Source organism: Pristiophorus japonicus, chromosome 17 (genome assembly GCF_044704955.1).
Source record: "Pristiophorus japonicus isolate sPriJap1 chromosome 17, sPriJap1.hap1, whole genome shotgun sequence".
In the NCBI taxonomy this organism is placed as follows: domain Eukaryota; kingdom Metazoa; phylum Chordata; class Chondrichthyes; family Pristiophoridae; genus Pristiophorus; species Pristiophorus japonicus.
The window spans coordinates 43,834,289-43,847,495 of NC_091993.1; the positions used below are offsets into that span (position 1 = coordinate 43,834,289).

The window sequence follows — 13,207 nt, forward strand, 5'->3', positions numbered from 1 at the left end:
GGCTAACTAACAGAAAGCAGAGAGTCGGGATAAATGGTTCATTCTCAGGTTGGCAATCAGTAACTAGGGGAGTGCCGCAGGGATCAGTGCTGGGACCCCAACTATTTACAATCTATATTAATGACTTGGAAGAAGGGATCGAGTGTAACATAGCCAAGTTTGCTGACGATACAAAGATGGGAGGAAAAGCAATGTGTGAGGAGGACACAAAAAGCCTGCAAAAGGACATAGTGAGGCTAAGTGCGTGGGCAAAGATTTGGCAGATGGAGTATAATGTTGGAAAGTGTGAGGTTATGCACTTTGGCAGAAAAAAAATCAAAGAGCAAGTTATTATTTAAATAGAGAAAAATTTCAAATTGCTGCAGTACAGTGGGACCTGGGGGTACTTGTGCTTGAAACACAAAAGGTTTGTACGCAGGTAAAGCAAGTGATCAGGAAGGCCAATGGAATCTTGGCCTTTATTGCAAAGGGGATGGTGTATAAAAGCAGTGAAGTTTTGCTACAGTTTATCAGGGTTTTGGTGAGGCCACACCTGGAATACTGCGTGCAGTTTTGGTTTCCATTTTTAAGAAAGGATATACTTGCTTTGGAGGCAGTTCAGAGAAAGTTCACAAGGTTGATTCCGGAGATGAGGGGGTTGTCTTATGGGGAAAAGTTGAGTAGGTTGGGCCTCTATTCATTGGAATTCAGAAGAATGAGAGGTGATCTTATCGAAACATATAAGATTATGAGGGGACTTGACAAGGTGGATGCAGAGAGGATGTTTCCACTGATGAGAGAGACTAGATCTAGGGGCCATAATCTTAGAATAAGGAGCCGCTCATTTAAAACTGAGATGAGGAGGAATTTATTTTCTCTGATGGTTGTAAATCTGTGGGATTCGCTGCCTCAGAGAGCTGTGGAAGCTGAGTCATTGAATAAATTTAAGACAGAGATAGACAGTCTCTTAACCGATAAGGGACTAAAGAGTTATGGGGAGTGGGCAGGGAAGTGAGCCTGAGTCCATGATCGGATCAGCCATGATCGGATTAAACGGCGGAGCAGGCTTGAGGGGCCGTATGGCCGATTCCTACTCCTATTTCTTATGTTCTTATGTTCTTATGAATCTACCTCAAGCACAGTTGCAGAAATGAGGCCAGAGATGAGCAAACATTGCTGTGCGTGCCCTGGGGCTCACCCTTACACTATTGGTCCATTCTGATGGGGTCACAACCATTTCTGATGCTGCAGGTGGGCAGCGTGGTCAATAGTCGCTCGGAGAAAGAATTGAAACCCTGGTATAACTGATACACCTGACTGCAATCCATTTAGCCCATGGTTAATGCTTGGAGCTGAACCCCAACAATGGTGCTGTGTAAGGGAGATATTACAGGCTCAGACTCCCAGTGTTGAGCTTCACCCGTTGGGAGCTCATAATGGGAATCTGAGGCATGGAGTGTCCATGCACCCTGTCAGCAACACACATTGATACATTCTACACTTCAATCTGTATTATTGATCATTAGCTTTCTGAACAATCATTGTAAAAGCAGTTTAACAATCAACCCATAGATACACGACTCAATCAATTGTGAGCTCACCCTCACCAGTGAGGTCATCACCTGGCTGGTCATGTGACAGCTCGAGTCACAAGACGTCACAATGAAATTCGTGACTTCACAAAAGCAGGAAATAATGACACGGTGCCTTTTCCACATAAAGCTGTCGGCTGCTTGGTCATCCAGCAGTTAAACTTTGTGTTTGACCACGAGGAGAAGGAGGGAGAGAGTTTGTCAAAGAATTTTTTTCAAAGCAATCAACCAAAAGCTTTAAAGCATTAAATTAATTCAAGACCATCGAATTAGGAATCTACAAAGAAAGGTCTGCATAGGACGGACATCTCTGTGTGTGAGAAGATCCATTCACAGGAGAGAAAGAGCCCGTGTTAGGGTCGAGACAAATAAAGGTCGAAATATCAAATCGACAACATAACAGCAGCAATACTGGTGATAATCGGTGAGTAAAAGCAGAGAGCTCTGTGTTGTTACAAGTCTGTTTATCACTAGGACACATTGTGTGAAACAAGAAAAGTGATTGAATTCCAGCAAAATGGTGACAAACAGAATAAAGTGTTCGATGGCCTTGATTATCAGTCTGCTTTCTGATGAAGATGACTTTGTTCCAATGAGATTAACTGAGTCACTGCAAGAACTGGGAAGGATCAATCATAAATACGTCCTTACGTACTGCCATAAGTATCTGACCAAAAACAAGTTGCGGCCGGCCCCACGTTGGGCCTTACTAACGGCGATGACGTGTGGACACTTACACACACGGCTGGCTAAAAAACTGAGCAACTTGGCTTTGATGAACCTGATCAGATCAGAGCATGTTGACCATCAGGAAGCGGCAAGTTGCCTCCTGGTTAGTCTGGGTGCCAGGTTTCCCATTGAAATTTTCAAGCACATCGAGTCGGTGTGCCAACCATGGACCCAAGCATATTTCTACGTGGTTCTGACACTGGCAAGGCTGTGTCGAGCAAACGTGCATTGCTTGGTACCTCGGCTCAAGCCTGTCTTGAGAAACATGCTCCCCACACTGCACAGAGTAACTGATGGGGAAATGAAGTGGACTCTCTGTGTTTCATTGGGGCTTTTTAGTGAGAGCATTCAAATGTACCTGTCAAACCCAGAGGGGACCAGAAAACCTAAACTTGAGAAGATGTTCTTTCATGAGATTTCTGCGGCTTATGATCTGCTTTTGAATTTCTGGCTGCCCATGAAAGAGCCCAAGGTGAGCAGAGCAATACTAGAAACAGTAGCCCAGATAATCCAGCTACTACCCAATGACAAACTGGACAAGGAGCTCCCCAGATTAATTCCAACCCTTCTCTTAGTGTACCAGGAAACCTTTCCCCATGTTTCTGTCACTCGGTGTCTGTGCAGTGTCCTGCGCACTGCTATCGAGAGGAACAGTGAAGTACTCGTGACACAACTGCAGATTCTGCTGATCACTTTACATGAGCAGATCTGTATTGTGATGGAACAACCCCAAAACACCTTTTCTGAGAAGCAGCTAAATGAAATCCTTTGCTGCTTCAGAGTTCTAGCTCCGGCATTTACAAGCCAGATACTAGAGATCCTTCGGATGCAACTGGCAATTGACAATGAGCAAATTCAACTTGGGGCACTGGCCGTGCTGAAGTACCTTCTCGATACTGTCCCTTCAAACATGGAGAGTCAGAAGGATCAGATTTTGAATTGTGTGCGACGATCACTTTTAACTGGGAGTAACAGAGTGAAGGGAATCCTTGCCCAGGTAATATACACGATGGCCAGTCACAATTAATTGGAGCGAGAGGGAGGAAAGCAGCTGGTGGAATTTATCATCCAACAGTGTGCTCTGCCCACCGAGGAGAACGAGGAGAGTACTGAAAGCGAAGAGGAGTTCTGCAGCGTAATGGCGGCCGTGGTTACGGATAAGGATTTAAGGAGACTGTGCGAAGGATTGCTGAAATTGATGGTGGGAACTTTACCGATTGGCGATGTCCTCTGGTCCTACCTACTGGAGTTTGTGATCACAGTAAAGTACACTGAAGCCTTTACAATAGTCTGTGGTTCCTCATATTGCGTTGGAATAAAGAGACTGATGGCCAGCAATACACAATTTGTTCTTAATTATGAGGACTATCCAAATCTTCCTGAGCCTCGTACACTGCTGACGTGGCTATTGATTGTGTCTTCTTCTCTGTGCCATGGAAAAGGCAGAGGTGTTCCTGCTCTGGGCTTACTATATCTCCTGGCAATGGACATCCACCCAGCAACAGTGAGAGTATGGGACAAGGAATTCCCAATGTTATGTAACTTTCTGGAGGAGAATTCAGAGAAGCCCAATCTCCAGAATGAGTGGGAAGAGAAACTGTTGGGGGTTGTGTCCCAGACTCTGGAGGCAATCGCGGATAAGGTGTGGATCACCCAGCTCATTGCAGAAATGACCCACTGCATTCACACCTATCGCCTGTATCCAACAGAGAGGGCTTTTCTGTACAAGTGTTTAGGGAGAGTGCTCCGACTGACCCAAGACAAAGACATCGTCAGTAAAAGTCTTCATCAGATGCTTCAGAGTGTTGAGCACAATGAAGATTTCGAGAGAGACAGGGTAGCCGCTGGAATTGGTGACTGTGCTGTAACACACTTAGACACCACACTCACCACACTGAAGGCTTTCATGGAGTTCAATCATTTGTGCATATCAAGTTCCTTTCACCAGTTTGACAATCACATAATGAAAGTGAAAAGCACGCTCATTTTATGCTATGGGCAGATTATGTCACGTTGTCCTCGGGACCTCATTCAGCCCAGAATCGAGACCGACATTCTGCACAATGTGCTGGGCCTTTTCAACACCAAGATGTTTGGACTGAAATCCAAGGTGAAGGACTTGACACTGAAATTAAGTTTGACAAACACTGTGACACTGTTGACCAAAGCTCTCCAACCCAGCGAAGAACACTCACCCTGCACTCTGAGCAGAAAGGCAGAATTGCTGAGCTGCATGCAGGAGCTGATCACTGCCGAACCAAAGGAGATATTGAGCACTTGGGTTCGAAAGTCTGCCATGGACGCCTGTGCAGCCCTCATCAAACTGCAGCCTTCATTGAGCAGTGAGACTGAGCTGATTAGCATCTGTTTGAATCGTGTCTTCAGTTTGCCAGATTGGGAGAGCAGCACTGCCGACCAAAGTACAAACATGGACATGGCAGAGAGACAGAAGCTTCACACCGACACAATGGCCTCTGTGCAGGATCTCCTGAAGCAATACTTACTTTTGGATCTGTCTCCTGATGGGCTTCATTCTGTATTTAAAACCATGGAGATTGAGATCCAATCCACACGGGACCATGAGCGAGAAAAGGCAATGGAGAGCACTTTACAGCTGGTGACATCTTACCTGGAGAAACTGCAAGTTAGCAATAAGGTGCCATCCCATAACTTGGTGAGGATTATTGGATGTGTGGGGCTTCAATGTGCAGATCCATCGCATGTTGTAAGGGAGGCAGCCATTAAAAGCTTGTATGGATTGCTGTATATCCAGTTACACCTTGAAGGCTTTCCAGTGGGTCATCAAGATAAGGAAGTGGAGCATCTGAAAGCCATCAAAGGCGGATTGAAGCAATTTACCAGACAGGCCCTCTTTCAAACGTGCACTGCTGTCGGTAACGTTTTATCCAAGTGCATAACCCATGAGCAGTTGAACACTCTACTCTTCACGGTCTTTAAAGGGCTGACAGACAAGCACCGGAACATTTCCTGCACAGCTTCTATTGTGACAAATGTCCTCATTACAACACGTGGAGCCACCCTTGCAGACGTTTGGGGAACAATCAAAGTATTGTGCCGTCACTTGCGTTCAATTACTGAGCCGCGGGTGAGAAATGCAGTGACGCATTCAATCTGCATTCTGGCCTCACACCATCTGCCAGCAGTTTTGTCCGCTCTCCTCACTTACCCCATTCCATTTGATGGATATGTTCGTGACATATGGCGATCCCTCCTGACATGTAATGCATTAGCACTGGCCAAATTCTTACTGAGCAACATCAAATCATTGTATGATGAAGGCAGATATTGCCATGTCACAGATACAAAAGATTCAGCAACTCAGCAGTCTTTAGCTGTCCTCTGTGCTCTTCGTGATGTGGTATGTGAGCCTGACTCAGGGCACGTGATAAACATTCTCTATTCCCAGTTAGTCAGCACCCTTCTGATTCATCTCAGCTTCAGTGTCTGGGTTCGCTTTCCGACCAACTTTCTGACAATTCCAAAGGCTGGGAACACCTTCGGCCCTGCTCTAAGACTGAATGATGCCGACGCTTGCCATTACTCAGCTGAGATTCTTCGAGCTGTCCTGTCACAGGGAAAGGGAGATGATCGCATCATGAGAGAAATGGGAGGTTGGGATCTCATTGTGAGCCCAAGAAAGCACCATGACGGGGTTACACTGCTGGCAAGCACATTGACCGCGTGTGCTGCCCCGCATCTGATCAGCATTGTGGAGCAACTCACTCCTTGCCTTATCAACATAGGAGAGAGTCAGAGGATCACAATAGCTGCCTTCTTTGGGGAGCTTTTAAATCATTCTGTGGTGTGGGACTTGTTGCTGATGGATACCCTTCTGGAGAGTTTGTTTCGATGTTTGCTTGATGAGTCCCCAATTGTCCAATGGCTCGCTGTACAGGGTTTGGGAAATGCTGCAATTGGAGCTTCTCAACAGATAGACACATACTGCACCAAACTGTTGTCCACAATGTTATCTGTGATTGACCAGAAGTCGAAACCCGAGAATCTCATTGCAGTTGAGGCAATGTCGAGCATGTGCAAAGTTCTGGGTCAGCTCCAGGAGGATTATACAAATCCCATTCTTGGTGATGTGGCACTGGCAGTTCAGCCTTACTTGGAACATCAGCATGAGACAATGAGAGCTGCGGCGTTTAACGTTCTTGGCAAGCTAATAAGATTTGGGAGTGTGGAAATGAACCCTCCACATATGGAGCACATCAAGTCCACCTTGATCCGCTTGCTGCTACATCTCAACGCTGAGAGCATTGAAGTCATCAACGTCTGCAAATCCGTGCTGAATTCCTACGCTCCAGTAATGGAGTCAGCAAACATATCCAAGATGTTCCAAGAACTTTCCTTGGAGGAGACCACCCTGGATTATGACAACTATTTAAGCAACATCTCCAGGCACATTGCCAAAGACTTGGACAACCAGATCCCCTTGTACATAAGGAGCTGTGCCGCCTTCCTAAGGAATGTGCTTCCTGCGGTCAGAGGGAACGCACTGACATTCCTCGCTTTCCTCATATACAATGCCCCACCGCATTATTACACATCACAGTCTGCAGCTCAGATTTGTGAGCAGATTATTGCCTTGCTGTCAGATCACGAGCAAGATGTCAGAACGAAAGCAGCCAAGGCGATGCGATACCTCTACATGTATTAGGGACCATCAGAACAAAATTATTGTAATGTATGCGTTCGTATTATGTTTGGAAATGAGTCTGAAGTCCAGAAATTCGCAGACCCAAAATGGACAAAAGGGGGAAAGGGGGGGGAAGGGATTTGGCCGCGGCATGGGGTAGTGGGAGGGGGAATGATCCTGGGCGGGGCATCGGGGGAGGGGGAGGGGGAGTGATCCTGGGCGGGGCATCGGGGGAGGGGGAGTGGGGAGTGATCCTGGGCGGGACATCGGGGGAGGGGGAGGGGGGAGTGATCCTGGGCGGGGCATCCGGGCAGGGGGCAATAATTCTGGGCAGGGCATCGGTGGGGGGGGACAGGGGGAGGGGGATTGTAAGGATCGCAGGCCGGGATGGGCGGGGGCGAGGTGAGAATCGGTTGCCTCGTGGGGTAATCGGAAAGTTCGGGGGAGGAGGGGATTTGTCGGCCACATGGGGGTAATGCGAGGCCTGTGGGGTAGGGGGGATGGGAGCCCTCGGGGGTAGATTGGAGGCCTTGGGGGAGGTCTCCCATCACGGGGCGGGGGTGTGGGTGAGGCAGGGATGCTGGATCGGCACTTACCTCCTGGATCCAGCAGGTCTCGCCGTACTTTCGCTGGTTGATTCCCCGAGGCCCGAGAAACCCGACCAGCCAGAGTTACATTTGAAATGGAGGTTAAATCTGAGGCATGCCACCCGCATTATAATATTTAAATGAACCCCCCACCTCCTATGAGCAGGTTGGCTGCAATCCCCCCGGGGCCCGCCCACATTAACCCGGCAGTGGTGGGGGGAGGGGTGTTACTCCCTGTGGGGAAGGGTCTATCTTCTGTCAGATCCCCTCCCTCCCCGACAGCCCAGTGGCGATTGAGGACTTGCTGTGGGCACAAACCCAGCGCCCACCACCGCTTGGTACAGTTTGTTCCACCACCAACATGTTCACCTACCTGTCTCAGGGAATCCTTTCTTATCCTCAGTTTGGTGAAGCAGAAAGCAGAGTCCACAAAGAACTATGTGTACTTCAAAACCTAATATCCATCTACAAGGAGCGGGTGGGCTGTGTGGGGAGCACTGTCTGTTTATTCTCTGTCACTATCAAACATGGCTGCAAACCCTCCCTTGGCCGATTTCTGCTTTTCTCAGTGTTTATTGTGTAATCTAACTTTCTACCAATACCCTTCATAAATAAGCTGCCTGTGGGCTAGAAATTGCCTGGAGATCACCCGCGCCCGATCCTACGCGGTATTGGCGCGGTTGGATCTTTCCCACGGCCGGAATCCCGAGGTTTTCGGACGGTCCATGTCGACAGCGGTGATCTGGTGCGGGAGCGGAGCGCAGCGGGGCCAAAGTCGACGATCAGCTTTCCTGTATAAAGGGAAGCTGAACCGTTGTGTGAAAGGGCCGCAAACGCTTGTCTGCGCATTCTCCCGCCATTCTCCCGCCATTCTGGGGTCAAAGCTGACCCGCGCATGCACAGGTAACAGAAGGACCGCACTCAACAATTTGAAGCAGCAGAGGTTGGTGCGTCTCCGTGGGAGAGGGGCTGGGAGTGGAGGGGGATGGAGTGGGGTGGGGGTAAGTGGGTGAGGAGGAGTGGGTGAGGGGGGAGGGGGGAGTGAGGGGGGCAGGGGGGAGTGGGTGGGGGGTGAGGGAGGGAGTGGGTGGGGGGTGGGTGGGGGAGTGGGAGTGGGTTGGGAGTGGGAGTGGGTTGGGAGTGGGAGTGGGTGGAGGCTGGGGGGGGACTGGGTGGGAGGTGGGGGGGGAGTGAGCGGGGAAGGTCGGGGAGTGAGTGGGTGGGGGGAAGTCGGTGGGGGGGTGTGGGTGGGGGGTGTGTGTGGAGGGTGGGGGGGAGTAAGTGGTGGAGAACGAGTGAGTGGGGGGGGAGAACGAGTGAGTGAGGGGGGAGAAGGGGGGAGAAGGGGGGGAGTGGGGGGGCAGAACGAGTGAGTGGGGGGCAGAACAAGTGAGTGGGGGGGAGAAGGGGGGGAGCGGGGGGGGAGAACGAGTGAGTGGGGGGGGAGAACGAGTGAGTGGAGGGGGAGAGAACGAGTGAGTGGGGGGGAGAACGAGTGAGTGGGGGGGAGAACGAGTGAGTGAGGGGGAGAACTAGTGATTGGGTGGGGAGAACGAGTGAGTGGGGGGGGAGAACGAGTGAGTGGGGGGGAGAACGAGTGAGTGGGGGGGGAGAACGAGTGAGTGGAGGGGAAGAGAACGAGTGAGTGGGGGGGAGAACGAGTGAGTGGGGGGGAGAACGAGTGAGTGAGGGGGAGAACTAGTGATTGGGTGGGGAGAACGAGTGAGTGGGGGGGGGAGAACGAGTGAGTGGGGGGGAGAACGAGTGAGTGGGGGGGGAGAACGAGTGAGTGGGGGGGAGAACGAGTGAGTGCGGGGGGAGCACGAATGAGTGGGGGGGGGAGAACAAGTGAGTGGGGGGGGGAGAACGAGTGAGTGGGGGGGTAGAACGAGTGAGTGGGAGGGGGAGAACGAGTGAGTTGGGGGGGGAGAACGAGAGAGTGGTGGTGTGAACGAGTGAGTGGGGGGGGGGAGAATGAGTGAGTGGAGGGGGGAGAACGAGTGAGTGGGGGGGGAGAAGGAGTGAGTGGGGGGGAGGGGGAGAATGGGTGGGTGTGGGGGGAGGGCAAGAACGAGTGAGTGGGGGAGCGGGAGGTGGAGAGTGAGTGGGGGGGGAGCATAAGTGAGTGGGGGGGCAGAACGAGTGAGTGAGGGGGGAGAACGAGTGAGTGAGGGGGAGAAGGGGGGAGAAGGGGGGGAGTGGGGGGGCAGAACGAGTGAGTGGGGGGGCAGAACAAGTGAGTGGGGGGGGAGGGGGGGGAGTGGGGGGGGAGAACGAGTGAGTGGGGGGGAGAACGAGTGAGTGGAGGGGGAGAGAACGAGTGAGTGGTGGGGAGAAGGTGGGAGTGGGGGGGGAGAACGAGTGAGTGGGGGGCAGAACGAGTGAGTGGGGGGGAGAAGGGGGTGAGTGGGGGGGGAGAACGAGTGAGTGGGGGGAGAACGAGTGAGTGGGGGGGAGAACGAGTGAGTGAGGGAGAGAACGAGTGATTGGGGGGGGAGAACGAGTGAGTGGGGGGGAGAACGAGTGAGTGGGGGGGAGAACGAGTGAGTGGGGGGGGAGAACGAGTGAGTGCGGGGGAGCACGAATGAGTGGGGGGGAGAGAACGAATGAGTGGGGGGGGAGAACGAGTGAGTGGGGGGGGAGAACGAGTGAATGGGAGGGGGAGAACGAGTGAGTGGGGGGGAGAACGAGTGAGTGGAGGGGGGGAGAACGAGTGAGTGGGGGGGGAGAAGGAGTGAGTGGGGGGGAGGGGGAGAATGAGTGGGTGTGGGGGGAGGGCAAGAACGAGTGAGTGGGGGAGCGGGAGGTGGAGAGTGAGTGGGGGGGGAGAGGGAGAACGAGTGAGTGGGGGGAGGGGAAGACGAGTGAGTGGGGTTGGAGAACGAGTGAGTGGCGGGTGAGGGCGTGAGAACGAGTGAGTGGGGGGAGGGGGAGAACGAGTGGATGGGGGAGAGCAAGAACGAGTGGGTGGGGGGGAGGGGGAGAACGAGTGAGTGGGGGGGGAAGGGGAGAACAAGTGAGTGGGGGGAGATGGGGAGAACGAGTGAGTGGGGGGGGACTGGGAGAACGAGTGAGTGGGAGGGGGAAAGCGAGTGAGTGGGGGGGAGGGGCAGAACGAGTGAGTGGGGCGGAGAACAAGTGAGTGGGGGAGGAGAACGAGTGAGTGGGGGAGGAGAACGAGTGAGTGGGGGGTGAGGGGGTGAGGAGGAGAACGAGTGAGTGGGGGGAGGGGGAGGGTGAGAGTGAGTGGGAGGGAGGGGGAGAACGAGTGGGTGTGGGGGAGGGGGAGAACAAATGGGTGGGGGGGAGAACGAGTGAGTGGGGGGGAGGGGAGAACGAGTGAGTGGGTGGGGGTTGGGGGGGAGTGAGTGGGGGAGGTGTGGGGGAGTGAGTGGGGGGGAGTGGGTGGGGGGTGGGGAGGGAGAACGAGTGAGTGGGGGCGAGAACGAGAGGGGGGAGAATGAGTGAGGGGGGGGAGAACGAGTGAGTGAGGGGGGGAGAACGAGTGAATGGGAGGGGGAGAACGAGTGAGTGGGGGGGAGAACGAGTGAGTGGAGGGGGGGAGAACGAGTGAGTGGGGGGGGAGAAGGAGTGAGTGGGGGGGAGGGGGAGAATGAGTGGGTGTGGGGGGAGGGCAAGAACGAGTGAGTGGGGGAGCGGGAGGTGGAGAGTGAGTGGGGGGGGAGAGGGAGAACGAGTGAGTGGGGGGAGGGGAAGACGAGTGAGTGGGGTGGGAGAACGAGTGAGTGGCGGGTGAGGGCGTGAGAACGAGTGAGTGGGGGGAGGGGGAGAACGAGTGGATGGGGGGAGGGCAAGAACGAGTGAGTGGGGGGGAGTGGGAGAACGAGTGGATGGGGGGAGGGCAAGAACGAGTGGGTGGGGGGGAGGGGGAGAACGAGTGAGTGGGGGGGGAAGGGGAGAACAAGTGAGTGGGGGGAGATGGGGAGAACGAGTGAGTGGGGGGGGAGTGGGAGAACGAGTGAGTGGGAGGGGGAAAGCGAGTGAGTGGGAGGGGAGGGGCAGAACGAGTGAGTGGGGCGGAGAACAAGTGAGTGGGGGAGGAGAACGAGTGAGTGGGGGAGGAGAACGAGTGAGTGGGGGGTGAGGGGGTGAGGAGGAGAACGAGTGAGTGGGGGGAGGGGGAGGGTGAGAGTGAGTGGGAGGGAGGGGGAGAACGAGTGGGTGTGGGGGAGGGGGAGAACAAATGGGTGGGGGGGAGAACGAGTGAGTGGGGGGGAGGGGAGAACGAGTGAGTGGATGGGGGTTGGGGGGGAGTGAGTGGGGGGAGGTGTGGGGGAGTGAGTGGGGGGGAGTGGGTGGGGGGTGGGGAGGGAGAACGAGTGAGTGGGGGGGAGAACGAGAGGGGGGAGAACGAGTGAGGGGGGGGAGAACGAGTGAGTGAGGGGGGGAGAAGGGGCGGAGTGGATTGGGGGAAGTGGGAGGGGGGAGTGGGTGGGGAGAACGAGTGAGTGGGGGTGGGGGAGAACGAGTGAGTGGGGGGGGAGAACGAGAGGGGGGGGAGAACGAGTGAGGGGGGGGAGAACGAGTGAGGGGGGGACAATGAGTGAGGGGGGGAGAACGAGTGATGTGGGGGGAGAACGAGTGAGTGGGGGGGGAGAACGAGTGAGTGGGGGGGAGAACGAGTGAGTGGGGGGGGAACGAGTGAGTGGGGTGGGAGAACGAGTGAGTGGGGGGGAGGAGAACGAGTGAGTTGGGGGGAGAACGAGTGAGTGGGGATGGAACGAGTGAGTGGGGTGGGAGAACGAGTGAGTGGGGGGGGGAGAACGCGTGAGTTGTGGGGGGAGAACGAGCGAGTGGGAGGGGAGAACGAGTAGGGGGGGGAAACGAGTGAGTGGGGTGGGAGAACGAGTGAGTGGGGGGGGGAGAACGCATGAGTTGTGGGGGGAGAACGAGTGAGTGGGAGGGGAGAACGAGTAGGGGGGGGAACGAGTGAGTGGGGAAGGAGAACGAGTGGGTGGGGGGAGAACGAGTTAGTCGGGGGGGAGGGGGAGAACGAGTGAGTGAGGGGGGGGAGAACGAGTGAGTGGGAGGGAGGGGGAGAACGAGTGAGTGGGGGGGAGAACGAGAGAGTGGGGGGGGAGAACGAGTGAGTGGGGGGTGGGGGGGAGGGGGAGAATGAGTGAGTGGGGGGAGGGGGAGAGTGAGTGGGTGAGGGGGAGAACGAGTGGGTGGGGGGGAGGGGGAGAACGAGTGGGGTGTGTGGGGGAGGGGGAGAACGTGTGAGTGGGGGGAGGGGGAGGGGGAGAGTGAGTGGGGGGGGAGAACGAGTGGGTGGGGGTGAAGGGGGGAGAACAAGTGGGTGGGGGGAGAACGAGTGAGTGGGGGGGAGGGGAAAACCGAGTGAGTGGGTGGGGGGGAGTGAGTGGTGGGAGGTGTGGGGGAGTGAGTGGGGGGTAGTGGGTGGGGGGTGGGTGGGAAAGAACAAGTGAGTGGGGGGAGAACGAGTGAGTGGGGGGGTAGAACGAGTGAGTGGGGGGGGAGAACGAGTGAGTGGGGGGGAGAAGGGGCGGAGTGGATCTGGGGAAGTGGGAGGGGGGTGTGGGTGGGGGGGAGTGGGTGGGGAGAACGAGTGAGTGGGGAGTGGGGTGGGGGGGAGAACGAGTGAGTGGGGGTGGGGGAGAACGAGTGAGGGGGGG

General features: G+C 54.6%; 1 protein-coding gene across 1 annotated transcript; it reads left to right on the forward strand.

Annotated features, from left to right (window-relative positions):
* The first annotated feature begins 3,438 nt into the window (after window positions 1-3,438).
* LOC139227971 (maestro heat-like repeat-containing protein family member 1) lies at window positions 3,439-6,984 on the forward strand. The gene has a single exon (XM_070859130.1). The coding sequence runs from the start codon at window positions 3,439-3,441 to the stop codon at window positions 6,982-6,984; it is 3,546 nt and encodes a 1,181-aa protein (XP_070715231.1).
* Window positions 6,985-13,207: the final 6,223 nt, after the last annotated feature.

What these genes read in the sequence shown, in the direction of transcription:
- LOC139227971 (XM_070859130.1), top strand. Translation starts at nt 3,439, where the DNA reads ATGGCGGCCGTGGTTACGGATAAGGATTTAAGGAGACTGTGCGAAGGA.